At 37.7% G+C, this 25,095-nt stretch overlaps 1 protein-coding gene across 8 annotated transcripts in view; it reads left to right on the forward strand.

Moving 5' to 3' along the window:
- CTNNA3 (catenin alpha 3) overlaps positions 1 to 25,095 on the forward strand; it is a 450,315-nt gene that overhangs the window by 366,050 nt on the left and 59,170 nt on the right. For all 8 annotated transcript variants that reach the window (XM_065843203.2, XM_065843202.2, XM_071811659.1 and 5 more), the window contains one exon: positions 961 to 1,112. In XM_065843203.2, coding sequence (XP_065699275.1) covers positions 961 to 1,112 — 152 coding nt within the window. The remainder of the gene's footprint in view (positions 1 to 960; positions 1,113 to 25,095) is intronic.

The raw sequence follows: 25,095 nt of genomic DNA on the forward strand, positions 1-25,095 counted from the left end.
TTGCTCTCACGTGGTAAGAATTTATGAGTTATACAGCACATAATTATGGAGGAAGGGATGCAAAGCATATTATATTAATATTTGTCTTTGAAACCAACACATCACCTGAAAAAAGCTGCTGTTCCACAAGATATGGTATTTCTGTTGAATATTACAGAAATTGAGTTCTGTCCCCTTACTTTCCATTTCTTCTGTGTCTTCAGTCTCCCTGTGATAGGAAATGAGTTGTTGCAAATGAGTTTGATCTGTACTTGTTTGAGGTCCTTCTGTGCATGATGGTTTTTCCAGCTGCGTTCTCTTTTCACTCTGTGTTCTGTGTCCTGGGTTTCCTTTGCTTTGAATTGATGTGAAGGATCAAAGGAGATATAGTGGTACCAGGTCACTGTGGAAAGTAAGGCCACAGGGCACCAGAAGAAAATACCCTGGACATTCTGGGTAAAACACAGGTCAATATCAAACCAATTGTTTGATTCAGTCAAACAAGGTAAACTGCCTTGGTAAATCCAGGTTACAATTGTGGGACTTTTTCGTTTCGACAATAAGCATCAATCTTCTGGTATTCTTCTCTTCATTCAAACTGAAAGCAGATTCTGAAATAGTAGGAATGGGCTGAATAGTAGTTCCAGCTTTGAGCCAGGCGATTCATCCCGATTCTTTGGGTAAAATTTCTATTGAAATCACTGGCAAGTTTTTACAACTGCTTTCCTGAAACCCTTTTTAAAACTTCCTCCTTCTTTGTTGTACTGTGTAAACAACCACAGTTTACGTGCCCACCAACTGAATTTTTATCAGCGTGTTAAAAATTACAAATGAGTTGTCTCTTAAAACTAACCATGTTATTACTATAATGCTTTAATATGCATAATTAATCAATGTGAGGCAATTTGCCAGAAAGAAAAATTACATGTTTTATCCTTTTTATGCTCACTGAGTTTTGTTTGTGTTTTCTTTTTTAAATAGTGATTCCGGAGTTTATTAGTCAAGTAAATGTTGCATTGGAGAGCATAAGCAAGAAGACAGTGCATCTCTTTGATGATAACCAGTTTGTGGACATTTCTAAGAAAGTGTATGATACAATTCACAACATCAGATGCTCAGTCATGATGATTCGGGTAAGTTTTTAATTTCTTAATTTAATTTTCACTTCTGAGATAGTTGAGGACACCCCAGCATTTTCATTTTATAACCATGTGTGTGAACAATGCCCCTAAGCTCGTATCTAGATTGAACTGATCTGAGAAATTTGGATTACAATGAAACATGCATGATTATAACTGAAGAAGGCTAGAGTTGCAGAGAATACTAGATCGGAATGTTGCAAAAAATGTGGTTTGTTCTTTAAAATATTCGTTTATGTTTGGGTGATAAAGATATTCATTCACTTCATTATCAGTTTGTGTCTACAAACCCAAATCTACTGTAGCACTTCAACCTTATTTAGTGGAATGTAGGAATGGAGAGTATTTCAGATGATCCTGATAGTATCTTGTTGAAGTTTTGTCAGCTTCACACCAGAAAACTTAACAGCCTGGTTTCTGTCAACCTTAAACAATCACAATCAATGTACTTATTGTAGTGTTTTCCCTGAAGTTCAAGAAAATGCTTCAGAACAGCTTATTTTTAAAATTTGAAACAAGAATTTTGTCACATGCAGAATTTCTTGTAAGTGTCTTCAGGATACAAATCCCATTTCAAATGAAACAACAACTGAGCTGCAGTATCTGCATGTTCAGCAATTTTGTTTTTAAATAAAATGAAACAGTAAAAATGTAGATACATTTTTTTTAAAGTAAGTCTTCTGCATTGTTTTTTTCAGTTGAGAAGAAAGTAAAAAACTGATTCATCTTTTTTAAATATAAAAACATACTAGAGGCTGTCATGGGCAGCAGGTGGGGGGAGGTGGTTCTGCCCCTCTGCTCTGCTCTGGTGAAGCCCCCTGCAGGGCTGCGTCCAGCTCTGGAGCACACAGGACACACATGGACCTACTGCAGAGAGGCCAGAGGAGCCACAGAAATGATCTGAGGCAGGAACAGCTCTGCTGGGAGGACAGGCTGAGAGAGCTGGGGTGTTCAGCCTGGAGAAAGCTCCAGGGAGACCTTATTGCAGCCTTTCAGTATTTAAAAGGGGCCTATAAGAAATACGGACACAGACTTTTTAATAGCGTTTGTAGCAGTAGGACGGGGGTAATGGTTTTAAATTGTAAGATGGTAGATCTAAATTAAATATAAGGAAGAAAGTTTTTACCCTGAGGGTGGTGAGAGTGTGGCCCAGATTGCCCGGAGAGGTGTTGATTCCCCATCCCTGGAGACATCCCAGGCCAGGCTGGACAGGACTCTGAGCAACCTGAGCTGCTGAAGATGTCCCTGCTCATTGCAGGGGTGGCACTGAATGACCTTTAAAAGGTCCCTTCAAACCCAAACTATTCTATGATTCTAATATGGAAATATTAGTGAATCATAAAATATTGCAGTTTATAAGTTGGACAGTTTCAGTGGGAACTAAAATGTGCAAAATCTTCAAAATGTTTCATCTTTATTGCAGTTCTCAATTATGAAATTGCTTATATACTGAAGAAAGATCTTGAAACATACGTCTTACCCATAGCAGGAGGAGTTCACCTGAGTTGGATTTAACTGGCAAAACACACCAGACTGAGGCCGATCCTCTATTAGGTCTTCTGATCGGTTTCTGTTTCAGTGAATATGGGCTAAGAGTTTTGGTTAGGACATCTATTTTTTTTCTAGATCAGTTAAACTTCATTTAATGCCTACATTGCTCATACCACCTTCCTTTAGTGACTGAGGGACTCCTGTTTTTTTAAGATGACAAAGTTGCATCTGTCTTTTCTTCAGTAAGGTTTGAGTCTTCAATATGTCCAGTGTTCTTGGGCTTGAACTCCAGGTGATTATGAGTGATTATTCCTTTATGAAGTTTTTAATTTTGGTGGGAATGTGCTGAGCAGTGTAACAAAGCTTCAGTAAGTCTGCGAAGAGTGGGCATCGTTCTGCAGGAAACTCTGAGTGTATTCTCTTACAATCCTCTGTGATGTGTATGCTGACAGTCACTCAAAAGAGAAAAGGATATTATATACCCTGTACATCTTTCTCAAGCATGAGGGGAAAATACTTTCATCTGAACAGTACGTATGCATAACACATAGGAAGTTTACTGTGTATGTGTACTATGTAAGTGCACAGTGCATCTGTAAAATCCTAAGTCATTGCACACCTAAATGGACAGTATTAATATGAAGTTTTGTATCAGTGCCATCTTCCACTTCTGCTTTGCAAGTGCTATTTGACAAAGCAAGAGAGAAAAGTGTCAGAAATTACCTCGTCGGTTGTGCCTGAAGCAGTGGGTAGCAAAGAGCAGATACTCACCTGCCTCCTCTGAATTGAACAAGTGAAGGCCGGAGGATTAGAGCTTTCTTCTACCTATACTGAACTTTATCCTAAACAGTGTATGTGTTTGCATTAGGGATCAGTGTGGCTGTATTTGAATGTATTCAACAGCCCAGAAGTTGCAGAGTCCTGACAAAAGCTCAGGAGATTTTAAGGGAAATTTTTTTTTAAAAAAAAAAGGTCATTAAAAAGGACATGTAGGACATGTGTGCAGCTTTCTACTTAATGAATGCCTTTATTCAGACACTGGCTTGAGAGGAGGTTTTTTTGAGGTTTGGTGAAATCATAGTTAGCTAGTGCACCATCCTTTAGAGATACTGACTGCCAGCACAGAGACAGTGCTCAGGAAACCCTGGCGTTTATTTTTTAGGTAAGGACGTACTTGCAATCTGAATTAGATACATTCCGCACAATGCCATTTTCATTTAAATCTGCCTGTAAGAAGCTTTACTAAATATAATGGTTGTTCAGACACATGCTGTTACCACAGCAGCCAAGGTGAGGAAATACGGATACTCTGTGGACAACTTATAGGGGCTTACTGATACAGTGCCAAAGAACAATGCATTGCTGATTACAGACTGAATCAAGGAAAGAAAGTGTTGATCAAAATATAATAGAGAAATGTACATTAGAAGGACACCGATTCACAGGGGACAATTTTTCAATATCACAGTAAGAGCAGAAACTCTCCAGATCAGTTCCTTGGGGAGCATTTCAAACATGTAATTACACAGAGTGTTTTTAAAAATACTGTAAAATGCTGCCAAATACTGTTGTTAATGCAAATTATTAGATTTGCTTTTCAGTGTCAATAGATACATAAAACATTAATTCCAGTCCTGTAGGGATAATGTGAATAACACTTGAGAGCAACTAAGTAGTGGAAGATGAGCTGTAATGGAAATGCCGCTGGAACTGCAAGATGCTCTCTTAAGATACTTTTCGTTGTTTCACTTGCAAGGATTAATTCATCAGTGATAGCTGTTGACTTGGAATCATCAGGTATTTGATCCGGGGTGTTTAGGTGCATGTGCTTATCAGTGTCCATGTTCCTCCTTCCTTTTTTACTCTTGAAGCATCTGATTTTTGTTAAATTGTAGAGGCATTGGGAGCTTGATTTTGCACAAAAACATTTGGACATTGTCTGGGTAGTGTTTTAATCAGAATATTGCTGTTACAGAAATAGATTAGGATAGATAGTAGAATTAAAGACAAGAATTCTGCCATGTGAAATACATGGAAAAGTCAAAAAGAAACAGGTTGACAGTTTTTGAGGCAGCACATATTAGATATTGCATAGTATTAAGAGTGATGCTGCGAAAAGGGAGATTCTTTATGAAAGTGTAGTTCATTGGACAACATGAGCAGCTGGATTGAAGTAATAGCTAATATATCCCATTAAGATAATAAACACAGTAGAAAGTGGTAATGACTTCGAATGACTGATAACCAGTGATAGATAAAGCAATAATAAAGTCATCCTAGCAGAAATACACCAAGAACAGTAGAAAAGAATTCATGAAGTCCAAGTTTCATGGAATTCTTTGTTTTTATTAAAGGATAAACAAGTAAATTGCTGTGAATTTTCCGGAGAGGAAGAAGAGAGCAAAATGCTGGCAGTACTCAATTCAGCATGCTTTTGCTACTCTTACATTCACGGAAGTAGTGAATGAGGACCCTGCGTTCCCTAATTTAATGAGAGTTGGAAAATGTATATTGACATTGTAGTTCTTAGCTGATACAGTTCATCATTTTGATGCATTTCTTAAAAATCCTTTCTGCTGAACCTGTATTCTGTGTGCTCTTCCTTTCAGAATTCTGACATGGAGACTATAGGGTCCCTTGGATTTTACGATGTTTACAGTGTTAGGCTTTTTGAATGTTTCTTTTGCAGACGGTGCCTTTATTACCATTGAGCAGCCATTCTCTGCACCATGTTGTACGTGATCTCTACCCCCAGTGTCCCACTGGGGACCATTTTGCTTTTCTGGTGTACTAGATACTTTTCTTTCAGGTAGATCCTCACTACGTCCCCTTTCCATTCCGTATTTTCCTGTTTCTTTATTTAATAGTCTTTTACTGTGGTTTTAAATTTTCTTCGCAAACTCAGACGCTGTTTAGCTACAATATGACCCTTTTAAAAATGTTTTGGCTGCCACAGAATACCCTTGGGATAGCTTCCTTTTTTCTTCTTTTGTTGGTTGCAAATTCTGGGTAGTTTTTCATTCTGTTTTAAAGAAATGTAACAGTTCATCCATAACAGAGCTTCTAAGCTCTTCAGTACACTTGGTTTCTCTCAGTAAGAGTCTTCAATCTCTTGTATCCAGCGGAGTTACAGGAATTTTCAGAACAAGAACTTCTTAGAAAGGAAGATAGCAAGTCATGGAAACCTTCCTATGATCCTGCTTCTCTCTGAGCCAGTTAGTAAGTGTCCAGTTTGAATTCTACCTTTGCTTTTATTAATGTCAGAATTACCCTACACACACAGGATTTTCTACTTCTTTTTACTTGTGTAGAAGGAATGAGTTAGATCCAATCAGATGGAGTATACATGAATTGAACCTCTAAAAGCTAGAGAAAACAAAGGAAAGCAGGGAAGCGTTTGAGAAAAAAGACATTTACTACAGTCTTGTAATTGAAACATATATTGGGAGGTTCGTTAAATACTCTTTTCTTCATATTTTTCTATCATTCACCAGTTGCACAAGAGGAAGAACTTCTGCAGTGGTAGTTAGCAAGCCAGCTGGACTCGCATCTCTCATTCTCTTGCCATTTTTGACTTAATTTGGTCAGAGCTGACCTTTCCTTCCCTCAGCTCCTTGTCAGCTTCCCTGGCAGAAAGCGGGAACTTCTTGTGTATTTTCAGTTGTGCTCCTTCATCAACTAGGCTTCTGGTATAAACACAGTTAGGACCTGTTATGTTGTCATCTTTTTTTAACCAGCAGAGGATTTTCTTCCCTTGTTATTTAGGAGAAAATATGCTCTATACTGGTTGTTACCAAGCAGATGTTTCCATGCCCTTTTTCAAAGGCTGCTTTCATTGCTTATTTTGTCAGTCCTGTCATCCAAAGATTGATATATCTAGATGCAGTGTGACTGAAAAAGGATATAATATCTAATGTCCTTTAAAAAAGAAACTAGAAGAAATGCTTACTGCCTGTTAGGGATAGTTGGTCACCTGTTCCTTTTTCAGGTTTTATCACCAGTTACATAACAGGTATTACTGGGGAATGTTCGTGCTGCAGAAACCAAATAAGAGGTGAGTTAAAACTGTTTAATGCCACAATCAAATATGCATACTTGCAAGTAAGAGCTTCTAGCAGCTATTTATCCCTGCCATCTTACTTGGCTTTGTAACGTGTCAAGTCAGGATCATGCAACCTTGAGGTAGCATTGTGGGGAAAACTTAACGCAAAGCACTATCCCGCACAGGTTAGATTGATATCTTAATGCATTTGCATACATATTTAAAAAAAAAAAAAAGTCTGTTCTTTACCCCACAGTATACTTGGGAAGTCATACCACACTGCAGAAAAACTGAGTTGTTTGTATTTAAATCTATATTAGCATCCTAAACTTGGTCATTGTTATTATTATGACTCTACCTTGCAGATGTCATATCAAAATGCTCTGTGCTGCAAGTTTCAGGACACAGTCTACATACATTTTAATTTAGCATGCTGGCATTATTTAAAATGCTAACCTGCATTTAATACCAGGCCAGTTTGTGTTCCCAAATAAATAAAGCCCATTTCTGTTTTCTAGCAAACAGCTACCCATACCATTTTGCTTGTATTTCATGTTTATGTACCATATAACAAAATCTCAAGGGTCTGCTTTTCTGCCAATTTCATTAGTTTAAGGCCTTTAATATCTTCAACAAATCAGATGACATTCTGGTTCTCTGTGTAGTGTTGCTGGGTTAGTTGCTTTATAGAGCAAAAAACTGCTCAGCAGTGTATCTGTAAATAAAACTGTCTCATTTTCCTCTGAAGTTGCATCTTGTTTTCTTGAACATATGCACAGGCCGTTACCCTGATAAATATCTTTAGAGTTTGGAGCTGCCATAATTGCCATAACGAGTATTGGTTCTTAAGAGTGCAGGTGTTTCCACCACCACCAAAATAACCCAAAACCAACAACAAAAAACGCCCAAACTTTGCTGTAGAAATACAGATGAATTGCCTCATTTTTTTAAAATGGATGGTGTGTTCGTATCTCAGGTAGCGGGAGGGAGACAGAAGAGGAAAAAGTGGACAGTGACCCTTTTAAACTCACACATGGAAATGGAAGGCCAAGCACAGATATATCATTATATCACCCAAGGAGGGATGGCCCTTCTCCCACATTTCAGGTCCCTCATACTTAAACCATTCAATTAGAGTCAGCAGGGTAGTTGAGGAATGATAGATGTCTCTCTCTCTCTTTTTTTTCTTTTTTTTTTCTTTTTTTTTTTCCCCCCCTTCAAACGAAAGAGAAACTGGCTTTTCTGGCTTTTGTGCTTCTACATTCTTGGACTTCCAGACTAACAATTCTAACTTCTCGGTTCATTGTACGTCCTTCTGACTGCTGCCCCTGTTCCCATGATCCAGCCCTTCACTCAGTTTTTACAGGAAGATTTCTGATTTTAGATTATGTTTTCTTTTTACCTATAAAATAAAGCGGGTAGGAAAATGAGTGCCTTCTTCATCCTCATATGTGCAATTCCAAAATTGTCCTTTTACATCTATGTATTATGTTATTTCTCTATATAGAAATATGTCCTGTAGTATAGGAGTGTCAAAAGCAGCTGTCCTCTTCTGAGCAACAATATGTAGAATTTTCATATTGTTTGATGTATATGTTGAAGAAGTAGACTCTTTCTCTAATTGCATGTATAAACATATGAGAAAGCACTTGGTGTTGCGTGCAGGTCTGATGGTGGGAATTTTCCTTCATCTCCGAAGCAACAGCTCACATGTGCCATTCAGGTGACTCTAGATATGAGGAAATGGCAGTAAGTGCTTAAAAGGAGTGTCAGTAACTCATCACTTGGATAGCACCACATTAAAGCACGTAGCACGTAGTTATTGTGTGTTAAGATTTATTACTTTTTTTGTGATTTGAAATTATTTTAAACTATTCAATATTGCTTTTTGTCCAAAATATTGTGGTTAACTGAGCCTTCTTTCAAAACCAAAAGTACTGCGGTCTCTTTTTGAACCAGAACAGAAGGAAGGGACTTCAGGAGATCATCTGGCCCATCCTCATGTTGAAAGCAGTGTTATCCAGGCCTTGGCAAAGCCAAGTCTGACTTTCCTGTCTGTTTTTTTCTTTTTTATATTAGTGTTAAGACGGTAATAGGGAACAGTTGGGGCACACAAGGCAATAGTATGTGCTGAATCTTTACAAAAGCAAGCTTCTTGCTACATTGCATGCAACTACTAGATTATAATACCTTTACCGTTGCTTGCTGCATTTATGCTTGCTTGTTTACATTCGGCATGTGACTTTTCTTTTTTATTCATTCGTCTTCATTTTTATTCATGCATCTTCTCTTTTTTATTAATTTTACAGTTAAAAAATGTAATTTTCTTAAATCTCCCTTAGGTTTGCAGTTTCTGAAATGTCACAGAATGTCAGCTAATGGGAAACGTGTTGCGTAGTTTTTTAAAAAAAAGAAAAAAAAAGCTTTATGGATGTATATATAGAGAAAAATAGTGAATGATGTCAGAAACACTGATACAGGGACCAGTGGTGAAAGGGTGAGCTGCGTACTGTATCCATTACAGTATAAATGTGCAATTGTCCATCCTGGCAAATCTGCATTGTCTTCTGCCCAAGCTGTACAGCCGTAGGCATCATGCAAGGCTGTGAATTAAGAACTTCTCAGCAGTAAATTGCTACATGGCTTATCATCAAAGTCTCTTAGTGCTGGGATTACTGATTCAGACAGAGAAGCCAATATGCTTTGGACAGAAATGGATGAAATGAACAGTTTTGACTTACATAGTACTTTAAATTTCAGTTTTTCCCAGCCTAGGGATAAAATTATATTGCAACTGTGTCACATATGATTATATTTTTAATTGTTCACGAAATTATCCCTCTCTTTCAGGAAGACAGAACTTTCCAGAAAGATTTGGTAGCTCTAGTTTAGTGGCTTATTAGAAACTTAAGCACAAGGCAGCATTTATTCTGGAGCACTAAAATCTTTGCTGAGGGTTTTTTTTTTCTTCTAGCAAGGCAGTGTGATGAGTGTTCCTTCCTTGCCATTTGGTGCTGCCTGTCCAATATAAATTGTATTACCAGCGAAACTGGATGAATACTATTCTGTTAAAAGGGAAGGACTAAATTTCTGAAACTAAAACTGGGAGACACAGCAAAAGTGTTACTAGTCACAGATACTCTATTAAAATATGCATCCTGCTGCATGGTTCACCGGAGTATGAGAAATGCAAGACTGGTAATGGAGGCTGCAGTCTCTCAATAGTCTTAATAGCTCAGGCTATGGTTCTGAATCTGAAATCAGCTGTGTCAGTGCTAGTGCCAGTTCTGGCTCAGAGATCTTCATTGCTCAGTGTCAGTCTGGCCATAGATCCCTTTTGCTAATCATAATCATCTGTACAGCCCGTGGCCTAGTTGAAATTCTCAATTGCCATTATTTTCTCTGTGGAATCATTTAACTGGTAGGATGGACTCTTTTTAGCATGATGCAGAAAAGCAGCGAGGTGCATTACAAATTTATTCAATATGTAATCAGATTTCAAAAATGTAATAGTAATTCTCTGCATGCTAGATTTTGATCTCAGTTTTGCTGGCACAAATATGGAGTAGCAGTGCTGTGGTCTGTGTCGTTTTGTGCTTTACAGTCGTGTAACAGTGGAGAATCCGGTCCTGTTGTCATGCATGTTCTTGCTGATGCAACAATGTGACAGTGAAAACGTTTGTGATAAGTTAGTTATTTAACCCTGAGTAGTTATTTTGGTTTACATTTTTATAAGTCCTTAGTATTCCATAGGTGTACTTGAGTTCAGATTTTGCTATTAATAATACCTTCTTGTCTTATTTTATTTTTGTTTAAATGGTGGCTTGCAAGCTTGAATCACACCAGCTTATTTTCTTGAAAGTGCTCATAGAGTTGGAATGTTGATGAAGGCAGATGGGCATGCCAAGTAAGGAGGAGGAGTAGTAACAGGGAAACTAACTCAGAAAAAACCAGAAACCTTGAAAGAAAATTCATTGGAGAATTAAAAAAAAAAAATCCTCTACTGAGCTTCATAAATGGAAGATGGTATTTTTAAGTACTGCTTACCTGAAATCAGATTCTGCAGAGGCTGACAAACCAGTTGGTACCTAATTACCTGAGAAACTCTGGGAGTCGCTGCCTGTTCTTAAAAAGAGAGAAAAGAGGCCCTTTGTTATATTCAGTATTAACAAAGTAAGTGTATATTGATACTGCAGTGAAGTGTGTTGCAGCAGGGGAGTACTGTGCATCATCTAGTGCATGGGTTGTGTTGAAATTGCAGCTTTAGAGCACCATTTCTTCAGCATAACTTAGCTATTAGCTTTTAAGGCCTTCTTGCTGCTCACTATACCAAGTACTTTAGTTACTGGGAAATTTAAGCAGTATCTAGCATAAAATCAGTTACTAGGAGGACATTGTTACCCTGCTCTCCCTGAAGTAGTCTGCATAAATTAATTATAGAAAATATAAGAAAACACAGTTATTCAGCAAGCTGGACAGAATTCTCTCTGAAAATACAATCCTTCCTTTTTCCTAGACAAGGTCAAGCATGAAACAGTGCATGAGACATGATCATATGTGCCAATTTGATTAGCCTGTGGAATATACTGAGATTTGTTACAATGCTAAATTCACTTACAAAAATAGTAACAACTTCCATGTTATGATGCTGCAAAGCATATGCATGTGAAGTACTGAGAATAAAGCTGGTAACTATCTAGAGTGAGGTGGTGGCATCTTGGGGATGCACATGCGTGTGGTTACATATCCCTAAGGATGGTTTTGTTGACAGATGACCACCTTAGTTATCTCCTTTGCACCCACAGCAGCTGGTGGCCACATTCCAGTAACAGCATGTCCCCTTACAGCAGTGTCATCGCGTTTTCTCCATTGGGATCGCAGCCACTACAGGTAGGGGAATATCATTGTTCTTCCAGGGGCCTGGAGTTAACTGGCTGACTCTGTGTAGTCCTGCAGTGAGGGCCACATTCTTGACAACACTAATTGGTGTCAGAGCCAACTGGATAACTGACATCTATTGTTCTTCCACATTAATCATACCACTGCCTGCCTCTTACCTTCTTCATAATTGGTGTGTCATTTTTCATTGAGGACATCAGATAAGCAGATGTCAGACAACATTCTTTGTTGCTGATGTGCTATCAGAATGGGAGTTCAGTTCCTTTTGCCTTAGTGAGAAACCAGGCTGGCATCCCACCTGAACATGACACGCTATGCTACATCTGCGAGTTCTGCGGACCCCACAAGGTTGTTCTGTCAAATACACTCTGACCATATTCATGAGTTTGTGGAAGCTGGATTCCGAATGTGTGAAAAAACAAGTATGAGGCTTATTTAATATTCAGCAGATAAAGAAGAGAGCTGAATAATTGCTTGCTCTTTCACTGAGGAAGAGCTAGCCCCAACAAGCAGAGGTAAATTTGTAGCACACAGTTACATGCTTAAAGTGATGTGAGATCTCACCAGTACCCCAGACCTGTGTAAGTGCAAAGCTCAGTCTGACTGGTCAGTGACCAACAAATAAAACAAGCTTGTCACCTCAGTAAGTGAAGCCAGAAGTAGAACTGAGTCGGATTTCAAGCAGAGCAGCACCAGTGCAAATTATGACTTCTTCATTTGCCAATGTTGGGGTTTGTGGACTAATGACTTACCGAAATAGAGCCAGTCCTCAACGGAGATGAAGACTAAAATTGTGTCTGCCTAAACTTAGGCTTCCCTTTCCACTTCACAGTTGCATTCCATTAATATAGCCTTAAGCCTTGCATCTCGCAGCTTCCACCATCTAAGGCTCAACTGCTTGATTTGCTCTTGCTGTTTATAGGAAACTCACAGATCGGAAAGCAGATGACTCACCCTAGTTGCCTTTTAACTGCAGAAAGGATGTGCATGAAGGGACTTATTTTTTCCTGAATGAAAATATTATCCTGGCTGATAGTGTTGCTGCTGTGTTGTTAGTTTTGTTTGGGTTTTTTTGGTATATGAAGTTGCACCATGCATTTGTAGAACATACTAGCTTTATAATTCATGGGAGTGTTTTACCCTTACAATATGATCACGTTTCTCTACTGGTGGAGTTAAATGCAGAAGAAATTTTATGCTGCTTTTAGTTCATCATTTTCTCCTGATATTTTTCTCTTCCAGAAAATAAGTAGCAAGTAGCAAGTATTATCTGTTTCCTGGATGTTTAGAGATGGAATGATTCACTCTTACACATTCTGTAGAACTGCCACATAACTCAGAGGTTGGGCAGGCAGCTTTTACCAGGAATAATTGGCTTCTAGGCTGTGATACATCTCTGCTCCTTTTTTTCTTTATTCTTGGGTATGTTGATGAGCTCAGAGATTTATCTACCACCTAGGCAAAAAAAAAAAAAAAAAGTTGAGAACATTATTAATTGCAAATAAAAAAACATCCTCCACAAAGAGAAAGTAAAAAAAACAGTTGAAATTCATGTCAGGAACCATCCAATGCCCAACATGAATAGCTTACCATGAAAACATAGGATAGTATTCTTTGAACAGTCACGGTGCTGCGCACAGGCCTAGCTATGTGTTATCCTGCCTCACATAGCATTTTTGTTTGTATCCTCTTCATTTCTTCTCCTTCCCCTCCTTTTTTTCATTCCTTTTCCATTTTCTCTGCTGTTACTTTACAGTTTGTCTCATGTTGTTCACATGCAGATCTGCTTCTCATGCCTGATACTAAGGTAGTATAAGAAATCTCTTTTGTAACGGATGAAAACTGGAACTCTCACAGGGTGCCAGTCTCTTTGGAAAAGAGACTGAATTATGATTTTTATCTTGGAAATCATATAGGACAGTAATCCGATTCAAAAATTCTTTTTAGAAGTGGGGACAGAGACATTAAAACTGCCTTGACAAGTGGATGTAGATCAGAAGATGGATGTTTAAATACCATGTTTATGGCCCAGAGACCCGTGTTCACATGCCCTGAAGTCTACCTCAGTCTTTGTACTTAGTATCTACACACCAGGGAAGTCATTTGAGCTAGACAGGAAGAAAAAAGTGGCACCATGAGTTTAGTCCAACTCAGCCTTGTTTCCAGAATTAAATTCACGACTCTGCCATGCCTTCCTATACCAAGTAAGGGAAGCGCTGGACAAACCAGGACAGGATCCAGAACAGGCCAAGAATGCAATTTAAAACAGTTGGAATTTTAGTGAAAGTACTGTCACCCTCATGATTAGTAGTTGCCATTCTCTCCTGGGCCAGATGACTTTGCTGAAGGCTTCAGAGAGTAAAGGCAGTTCTGTAGCCTAGTACTATGTTAAAATCAGTAAACTGGGGCAATTACTTTGCTTGAAGGTCTGACTCTTTATTACTTTGTATGAGAGAGAAATAGGAGTTTGTTAATAAAGTATTAAAAAAGAGAAACAGATAAAGGCCATTCCAGCATTGTGAGCAGCAGACATCATTTACTCATCTCAGCCTGGATCCAGTTTCCATGTGGTCCCCTGGCATGGCAGTTCATTGGGCATTCGTGACTAGTGATTTCCTGTCTTTTAACTTTTTGAAGCCTTTGCCCTTTTCCTTCCTAGTTGGAATTGGATTTCTTATTTGTGAAAGTAAGCTTCCTCCCTCTTTTCTTTTAAATCTTGAATTTTCAAGTCTCTCAGACTCATCCAGGTGTTTGCACCTATTCAGTTCCCTTCTCTGTTTCTCATGTTGCCTCTATCTGTGTTAGAACACTATACTAGAAAGCTGTGAATGGTTTAAAAATAAGCACTTAAAAATTAGTAAATAGCGCTGTTGAGGTTCTCTGAAAACATAATGCGCTATATCTGAATAATGCGTCATTCTGTGATTCCTAGTGTATATTTAGCAAGTAGGGGTATTTTTTCATGCTGTCTTAGTAATAACGGTAGTAAGTCTTCCTGCACTGCATCAAATAAGTACTCTTTAATATCCATACTGCTTGCATATATATGCATACTAACATATTAGTATTTCTGTTTGTTTTTTTTTTTTTTTTTAAAGAGAGACACAAAACCACACAGATGTTTAAACCAAATCAGTGACTTACTACGTTTTTTGTTTAGGGTAAAAGAAAATTTTAGAGTTTGGATGATTGAAATGGCTCTGACTAGTTCCCTGGGTGTCTGATCAGCTTAGAAATTAAGGCAAATAAATTTATATAAATGAATTACAGTATCATTTATGTGATCACTGTTTTCAAAGTTGATTCTTCTGTATGAATCAAGGATTTGTGGCTCACTATATGTGAGATCTATTCTATTTTTAGAGTGTTTTTTTTTTATATTACATTAAATATTGCAAATCCCATTCTAAACTTCCAAGCAGTAATAATTCTTACTGTGTTTTAACAGTAGTGTTCTGCTTGAATGAAGAATTTCACACAATGGCTGTTGGAAGGTTTTTCATCTATTTCTCAGGATTTACACTATCTTATCAGAATTAAAGCATCATTCCTGTATATATTGATTTGTATTTCAGTTTATCATTCTTGTAAAGGCCTTACTTGTGCTCTAACAGCAGGTATTCCGTAGTGCAATCTGCGCATGTCAAGGTATCTTTGATTGTAAATAAATGGCTTAGTAGCAGTGTTGACAAACTTCAAGCTTGTATAATATTTGCTTCGCTTTCCTTCATGTCCAGTTCCAGCTGAGTAGCTCAAGCACAGTGGTGCTCCGTTGGTACTGTTTCCTGTGCAGATCGGGATTAACTTCAAGTAATTCCCAATGTTCATTTGTTTGACCTGTTCTTGGAAACATCCACAGCTGGAAACTCCCCAGTGTCTTCAAGCAATCTATTCCACTCCTTTGTTACCTTGAGAAAATTCGTCCTAAAATCCCCCACACACGTTTTCTTTCAGCAGCTTAAAGGCTATCTCCTCCTCCTTGTTTTCTGTATGCTTAAAGAGTGTTTCTTTCGATATCGTGCTCATCCTTGTTGCAGTCCTTTTCTTCAGCTGGTTTATCTCTGTTTGGAAGTGCAGTGCCCAGCACCTGATGCAGGAACTTCCAGTGGCACCTCAACTCTGAGTTGAGTTGGCAGCTTATTTCTTACAGATTGCTGACCCTGCTCCTGCAGATACTTCTAACAATCTACTTACCTTTTTTTTCAAGAATGTGACATTGCTGCTTCCTGTTCAGCCTCTGATGCACTGTAATTCTTAATGCTTTTCTGTAGAGCTCCTGCTTAGCCACTTAGTTCCCATCTCTTGCTTGTATAATGGATTTTTCCTGCCTAAATTCAGTACTTTGCATTTGTTCCTACTGTGCTAGCTCATTCTCAGTCCATTTGTCAAGATTCTGTTACTTTTCAACACTGGCTTTATAATCACAGTCTCTCAATAATTTGGTATCATTACAGATTTAGTAAGCCCACTCTACTTTATTGTACAAAATTTTTATGAAAATATTGGGCAGATGCCTCTGGAATTCTGTTTGATTCTATTTGAGAAGTCCTTTCATTTTATTGGACAGATTTTGATAACTATTTTGGAGTATATTTTTTAACCAATTATGTACAAACACTATCAGAGGTTCATCTAGAACCTGTTTCTCTACTTTACTTAAAAGGAGATCGTGTGAAAGCGTACAAAAACTTCTGCTGCTCTGCCCACCAAAGGGCATTATCTCATCAAAGAAGTAAGTTTGATTGTTGTACCATTATGTATTCTTGATAAATCCATGTTTGCTGTTACTCAGCCTGTTTGCTTTCAAGTTTTCCTTTCTTTTAGCAGCAAATGTCATTAATGCACATTGTGTTCTCTCTGTATAAAGACTGACACTGATGAAGAGACTGCTCTGTATGGCTTTTGCCATTTCATAGAAGCATAAGTTCTGCTTCATATTGTATTCTGTTTTACTTAAAATATAGGTTCACCCAGTTCACAGGACAGACATCAGTTGTTCTACTGCCTTATATTTTGTGAGTTGCAAATTAATACACATGAACAAACTACTATTCATGGCAGAGACTTAAGACTTTGAAGTGTGCTTAGACATTCATGTAAGGTGTACAGGTTTGTCCTTGCTGAGCCACAGCTCTTGTTTGTGGAGAAGACAACATACCAGAGCCATATTCTCACCAAAGCTTTTGGGGGCCAGTAATTTAGAGTGAAAGACCTCAGTGAAGTTGATAGAATTACGCACGTGCTACAAGTCGGAATTTGTACCTCTATTGAGGTACCTTTGCCATCCCATCAACTGCATTCTGTAATGCCCAAAGCTGCATTAGTTTATCAGGGAAATTTGTTCTCATTGTCAAAATCAAACTTTTTCAGGACATTTAAAACCAGATCTGGTTCTAATACGTAACTCACTCTGAAAGGGTTTTACTGAAATTACTAATGTGCCTGAGAACTTTCCACAAAGCCCTGAAATTATAGATGCGCAGCAGCAATGAAAAATCAAATGAATTTCATTAATACTTTCCTAACAAGTACTTACCCAAGGTTTGGAGTTTTTTCTCGTGAAAAAAAGCCATATTCCCTTCTGTTCTAGTAATAAATACTTTTTTTTTTTTTTTTTTTTTTAAATCTATTGCAATGAGATAAAATATTGCTGATCAGCTCCAGTTACTGATTGAATTTAAGCTGATTATGATTAATTCGTATTTAGATTCATTAGTTCTTGCTGTTCACTTACTGTTCAAGTCAGATAATGTTGGAGATCTCTGAAAGACCGATTTCACCTATGCAGCCAAGCAAGATTTTATTGAGTCCCCGTTGGCTGCAGTTATTCTGCTTTTTATGTACCTTCGTTAAAAATAAGGGAGGTGGAGTTTTATGGCTCCAAGATGAGCATTGAGCGCTTCCAAAATTCCCCGGTTGTTAAAGCAAATGCACTCTGATTTATAGCAGCTAGAATAATTGGAGTATTAGAAAATACAACCTATGAGAAAAATACCAGATGAGTTAGTCCTAATTAGCCTAGTGAATAGAGTGACAGAGAGGGAAAGAGCAGAGAAAGGTATGATAGCCATTTTCAATTACATACAATATTGTTGCACAAGAAAGGAGAAAATCTGTTTGCATGTTCATAATGGATACAACAAGAATAAGCTCTGACTACACAGGGGAAGATTCAGTTTAGTCATTAAGGAAACTAATTTTCATAAGGAAGATTTTGTTAAATTTTCATAAATACAAAGTATCTTGTGTCTGTCTTTGTGCCATTTTCATCTGTGGCAGAGTGTTTGTAAAGCCAGTTATGTTGACTATCTCTCCTTCCATTTCATGGGCCAGCAGTGGCTGTCAAAGATGCACATTGTGAAAAAAAACGGAACAGGAAAATACTGAACGGAATAAATTTCTAATTGGATGTATTAGAGTTGGAGGGGAATATTCCTTGCTGCCTTGTTTCACATAACTTTGTCATGAAACCTTCCCAAATTAAAGACATTATTTCACTTGCAAACCCAAGAATTGTCCATGGACTGCTGAAGTTATTGTTACAGTAATAACAGACAATGTACATGTAGCTAAACAGCTGTTGTTGATTGATTCTCCTTAGCATCTATAAAAATTACACAAAATCATGTAATAAATAATTTGTTCGGAAACCAGACCCAAAATAGTGTTCTCTGAGGGGTGGCAGGGGGAGGTGTTTAATTTTGCTTCCCTTGGGAAGTCTACTTAGTAATAAAGGCTATCAGCCTCTTAAAGCAGGATCAAATCACTGATTTGTGACATGAAGGCTGGTTTGCACAATAATGTGCTTAATGGGTTATTTAGTTCCATGTCAGCTGGCACCGATCACTCAGTTGAACAGTTATTGGTCACTGAGTGACTGAATGTGGGTGGATGTGTGTTCTGGGCATCAGAAGCCTCTTGATAATTGAAAGCAGGAATGAAAGTGATGGATACAGGATTCATGGCTAGGATCGTTTAATTTTTTCTTTGTGTCTGGGAGGAACAGCCGCTAAAACGGAGAAGTTTATACTTCAGGATTAAGTCATTGATGGGTATGTATGGGAAGAGTGACGGTAGTGCTACCTGTGCATTCATTAGTGGGCTGTGCATTACATTCTGTATTTGTAGAATTATGCACAAATTTTTGCTTGGCAGGCTTATTCTGTGTACTGTGTTTTAAGTTGATCTATTTTACTTTCAGATCAGATAGTAGAGAGAGACTTGAGCAAATGTTGAGGTCGTAGATAATAGTTTCATCTACTCCGGTCTGAGAAATGTACTTATCATTGGCAATCTTTTGCTAAGGTATTTATTAATCCATCCAAGGGAGTTACTTTTGTTAATATTATCTTTTAACATGATTCATTTAACAGTTTGTACTTCTGAGCTTTTTTAAAACATAGGAAACGTGAATTTTTGAAGACTCAAAATGTAAAGCATCTGGTTGCATTTGGAGTTAGCCAGTCCTACAATAATGATGTTGTAGACTACTTCTAATACATATGGGTGTGGTACAGAAAACTTGTTTTTTTCTCTTTCCATTTTTGAATATTCAAGTCATGTTTCGAAATTAAGTCTACTGTTTTAATCACAACTATGAAATCAGTAGGCCATATCTCATTTACCTTAGAAAGGTTACTGGCAAAAGTGAGAACAACACTTAGCTTTTCAGTATCTGTCTTCAAACAACTTCAGAAACATTTCCATTATAATTAAAGTGTCTTAATTGGCTTCCTACTAGATGGAGCAAATGAGGAAATGGGGAATACCATTTAGATAAGCAAAACAACAAATCACTTGTTTTAAAAACTGTTCTCTTCTTGTTGATGACTAATTGTCTGAGATTAAAATGGAAGCTTCTCAGCCATGTGGTGAAGTTTTCTATCTAATAAGAATAAGCAAAAGATACACTTTACATGGAACTGTGTATTAGTTGCCATTGTTTTAATAGAGTGAAGACAAGGACTTTGGTTGCAGCAAAGGCACATAATTGTAATAGCTATGTTTGGTCATATTTTCTGTTGTAGTTACTTAGTGTTTTAATTGTTTTTGAAGAATTCATACCAAAAAAGTGCTGCCTTTAAATGAAATATCTGGAAAACATAAAACAGCTTTCAGGTTCCCATGAGAGTCTTCAAGTACCTGGTAAAGAATTTGTACTTCTGAAATCTTGGTTTCTTTTCTAATCCTGCTCATTTTCTAAGAAACTGCTACCTCTATTATAAACCTTATCTTCCTTGTATCTTTTGACCCTTACGGTTATGATACCATTACTAGTTATGATTTTTCATGCAACTTTAAAGTTTCCCTCAACTTTTTCGTTTTAAAGATGTGTTCAGTGGTTTTACAACAGCATAACTAGGTCAGTATTTTCAGGAGTAAAACTCTGTTCAAATTGTTCTTGGCGGTATGCAAGAGTGGCATAACTACAAAGTGCCATCCGTGTTCCAGGGGCTACAAGGAAACTTCAAGAAAGGAAAGAATGAAAACAGGGCTGAAATATAGGTTTCCAGCAGAAGAGGTGTGACTTTGGGTAGAAAATAGGTGCTAAAACTCTCTGTGCCAGCTTAATCAGCTGTGACAGCTTCACAGTTTGTACTTTAAAAGGATTTTCAGAAGGCAGTTCTCAAAAATTTAACTTTAACCTTTTCCATTACACCCCTCTGCTCACATGTTTTCTGTCTCCGGGGCTGTTTATTGAGAAGACTGTTATCCTAATGTATGCTCAGTGAAAACTGAAAGCAGGAATTGTTACGTGGAGTCAGGATATTGATCTGTCTAGCTGGTCCTAGTGGTGATTAATCTTACCTTTTTTGTCTTAATCTCCTAGAGTGCAATACTATAATTTGGCTTATTGTTAAATGAGCAAACTAAACCTTCTAGCATCCAGAAGTAATAAGGTAACTTTTACCCCATACTATGAGTTCACAGCATTTATTATTTTTAAAACATCAGCTGTTTACAGATAGTTCATTTTCAAATGTAGGTGATAATGTCTACAGGCTGTAGCAGGAGAATGATCTTACTAGGTGACGAATTCCTTGCCAGCAGTTGGTGACAATACTGCTATCAATGGCAGAGCTATGACCTCTGCTTTAATTAATCATTTCTTAGCTTTATATTCATAATATCCCAAATAATGTGGTGTGCAAAAGATGTCATTTTAAGGGAAGTGCCAAGAACAGATTTCAACAATAAATATATGATCATTTTTAATGACAAATGGGGGGATGGTATTTGCCGTAGGTTGAGATGTCACAACATTGACAGATTAAGAACATAGGATTTTAATTTGCCCTTTATAATGTGAGTTTTCATAGTTTTCAAAATAATTGCTTTTAGCAAACACTTGAAAAGTACTTCTAGTGAATTAATCTGAAAAATAAATACTGCTTGCAATTTCTTGTCCTCCCTCTAGTGCATCAAAACTCTGGCAGCCTGTCATCTGGCAGAATTAAGCATGGAATAACGATGGTATTGTAACTAATGCACAAAAATATCAGACACTAACTAATATTTGCAGAGGGCCCATTTGTGACACATTTACCATAGTTTGTTCCACTGAATGACAAGCTGCTTGACATGATAAAATTTTCGAAATACTGGCATTAGTCAAATGTCCAGAGTAGAATGGATAATCTCTTTAAACCCATTGTGTTCTCAGTGAAGAACCTAATAGACGAATTTGGATCCTCCTAGTCCTTACAAGCCTTTCTGTCACTGCTGTGGTGTTTACATACCGCAAATAACTGCAGTGCTATAATAAAGACATCACCCATCAACTTAACTCCTGTTAAGGTGTTAGGCTGCGCTGCCTTTTATTATTCATTTGGGAAAAAGAATGATTGATGGGGGTGTTGAAACCAAGATAAGATAAAGTATAAGAGCATATAATGACAGTTTAAAGGTCAGCATTTAATTGAATGTTAGATAAGAGGAGATAGCTTCTTCCTTTCACATCATGATGTCTCTTTGCCCATTTACATTGCATATCTTGAGATTTCAGACTTGGCTCTGCATTATTTTTTAACAGCCGAGACCCTGTATTTGCGGGATTAATAGTTTCATGAGTGTATGTGACCTTTAAAAGAGAATGATCCTAGATAAAGTTGTTTGGATAAAAGCCTTTGTGTTGGAAAAAATTCCCTGCAACCTGGTCAAACACTTCATTTTACAAAGCTTGGATTACAAAGCAAATAAACCAAAGACCGCATTTGCACGCGTTTTGGAAAGACCGGCAGAGATCTAAAGACCAAGGCCATACCTTGGTTTTATTAATCTCTTTAAAATTGTAGTAGAAAATCAAATGAAAAGGTTTATCATCAGAGAGCGTTTAGAATTTCATAGATGAAAAGGTACTTCATAGCCTGAAGACACCCATGTGCAATTGTGATGACTTGCTGTTGTGGCTTGAAGTCGGATACCAGAAAGGTGTAAAATTCATCAGTACTGGACTTGGCTATACGTATGTTTTTGAATCATCAGCCTGAGTCTTCAGTAGCAAAACCATCAAGAATGCAGATTTATTACAAGCATTGAAATGTGAAAAGAAATACACACAACTTTGTAACATGTCAGCAGTAGTAACGGAATTATAGTCTTAAATGTGTAAGGACATACTTGAATGCATTTTCATTGGGGTCAGCAAAGGCTTTTTCCAAATGACTGAAATCTCTTGGAACAGTGGGCAGGGAGGCTGGGGCAGGTGTCCCATCCTGGCTCACCTCTGCTCTCTCAGACAGCTGCTGCAAGGCTTCAGGGTAGGCTGCTCAGGCTTCAGCTAACAACAGGTTTCTCCCCTCCTCCAGCACCCCTAGGGGAGACTGTTGGAGAGTTCTGCTCCTAGGAGTGCTAGAAACCTTTCTCCAAAGTTTTCTGTTTAAATTTATTTCCAAACTCTTTTTACCACCATGCTTCACACATGAGCTTATGGGTTGTTGCTGGTCGGAGGCTTGCACAGGACTTCATTTGACTTCCGTGTTCTTCCTTGGTTTACTGGAAATTCCATACTTTGTATGTCTTAATAGTGATTTTGCCATTCAGGTCCTTTATTAGTTATCTCTTCCTTTTCTGTCACTTGCAGTTGCTGAGACTCCAGTTAGTGTTGGAGGTTATGCACAGTTTATATCTTACAGACCTAAATAGTCAACTTCAAACAGTACTTTGAAATTCCTTCCATTGTTCTTACTCCAGTCCTCAGGCTCTGCTGCTCTTCTGTGCAAGATTGCTGTTTATGGATGATAGCACCTTACTGTGTATTACAAGCCCTGGTAGATTGTACCAGTTCAAACATGCAATGACATTTTCTTACCGTGGCATTGAGGGTGAGCGTAGAATTCAAAACTGCCGTTCTCCCAGTATGGAATATCCGTGTGTTCACACATGGAAAATTCATACAAATAGATACACGTGTGTCTCAGCTATTTAAGAAACAGTGGATCATGAAAGCAATATGAAAAATCACAGATCTTTCATTGAATTACATAAAACAACTTCTAAGAAGAGTAAAGAATTAAGTAACTACTTCTATTGTTTGCATTGTTATGGGTTTTTTTGTTTCTTTCTTTGTGGGTTATTTTTGGTTGTTTTGTTTGCTTTGTTTTGGTGTGAGTTTTTTTGTCTTTTTTTTTTTTAATTGGCGCTTTGTGTCTGAAAATTATTGTGGTTTATGATTTGAAGTTTAATAAATCAAGAGCTCCTTTGTGCTTGAAACTTTTGCCTTTAGTCCTTTGTAACGCATAGGGTTTTGTGGTGGCGTGGGTGTGTTTGTTTGTGTTCCTGAATTTTGTAGTACTGATGGTTCAAAACCTGGTAGATCTGGACTTTGGAGAAAATTGCTTAGGAAGAACTCAATAGGAGTGCACTCTTCTAGATGGGAAAATAAGCTTTCCACAGGAAACCTCTCATCGCAGCCACAGATAAATTTTACAACCTGAAAAGGGCATATGCATTATTTAAAGCAAAAAAAGCTTTCTGACAGTGTTTGGACAGCTGGGCCAAGAGGGGCTCAGATCTGAGCCTGCTTGCACTTAGACTCTGACCCGGTGTCCTGCCTGTGAGCGAAGAATTGGCGAGTGAGTCCCTGTACAATGCAGCTGGACAGAGATCTCTGTTGTACAGCTTGTGGCTTTGAAACTATTGTATCAGACTAATAGACTCATATTTTCATCTATGGAAAGCTTACCTGAGCCTTTCATTTAGAGATATCTTATGTTAGTGTCATTTTCCTGTCTTCTCTCCTCTATGAGTTTTCTGCATTTAGGCTGGTAAGATATATGTAGTTTAACATCACAGAAAAATAGTATTAATATAAATCTACAGAATTCCCTCAATGACTCCTAACATAATATTTTTGTAAATATATGCAGTTCGTTGTGCAGTGGTGATGGTATAAAGCTCTTAGTGACATGACCTAAAATCCTCTTATGAATAATGTGACTGTCTCAAAATTATTAACCACTGTGCCCTGTCATGACATCTTGTATTCCATGTTTTATAGAAGGGAAAAAATACATACTGGAAATGTGTGGTTGTCTAACATTCCCGAGTATGTGTTCATGGGAGAAGGAATGGTGCCCTGCTATCATGAATCCAACATTATGATCATTGAGGGAAAAAAAAAATTAACTAATGTTTAGAAAAACCTGAGAATCGCAATGTGTTTCTCTGTGTAGTAGCCCAGTATCATTTTGCTTTAAGAAGGAAGTGATTTCTTTTTTTCTACAAATGTCTCACTGAACCAAGGAGGGCCCTGGTCAGTGTAATCCTGAGAAGTTGAAGTTGCTCCATTTTAATATGCTTTTGGTTGTTGATTCTCTTGATAAGAGTGTCTGTAAGTGTTTCAGTTAAAGTGAGTTTGTGATAGTTATTTTTATTTCATGGATATCCATCCACAGCAAAATCTGATTTTCCAACCACACTGCAGGTGTTCAAACAACGTTTGCTTGGTAACACCTTCAGCTGCTGTGGGATTCTTACTACATCTAATGCCAGGACAAAAGCTGAGAGACTTCAGCACACTGTTAGTCTGTGTGTGAAAACAAAATATTCCTTTTGCCTGCTTTACCAGTGTAGCATTTTGCTTATCTTTGCCTCAAAAATTGCTTACCTCCCTGTTTTCTTGAGGAAGCCTAGGTGCATTTTCACCATCAGCATTCTGTTTCTGCCAGCTTGAGCACCAGCTTTCAGTTCTTTATTTCTTAGAATGTTTTCTCATAGAAATTACTGTTTTGTTCAGTGAGTGAAATTGACTTGTGTGCTCTTCAGGTACTGGAGTGCTATTTAAACCTTGTTTCAAGGCTGACCTTGAAGTCTAGTCGCTTATATACTGCTCTCTCACCGCAGAGACGCTTTCCCAAAGGATGTGAACATGTGCAGGTGGATTTATTCAGTTCAGTGTAGTGCCATTACTGTGCTGTGCACCCAGAAATAAAATAACAGAACCCAATAGTGTCCCTCTGAACAGATCTTGTTTATATATAACTTGACAGTAAAAATAAGGTGATGAGAACATACAGTGATTCTGGATTTAAAAAATTACATTTG

The sequence above is a fragment of the Patagioenas fasciata genome, chromosome 8, assembly GCF_037038585.1.
Source record: "Patagioenas fasciata isolate bPatFas1 chromosome 8, bPatFas1.hap1, whole genome shotgun sequence".
NCBI lineage: Eukaryota > Metazoa > Chordata > Aves > Columbiformes > Columbidae > Patagioenas > Patagioenas fasciata.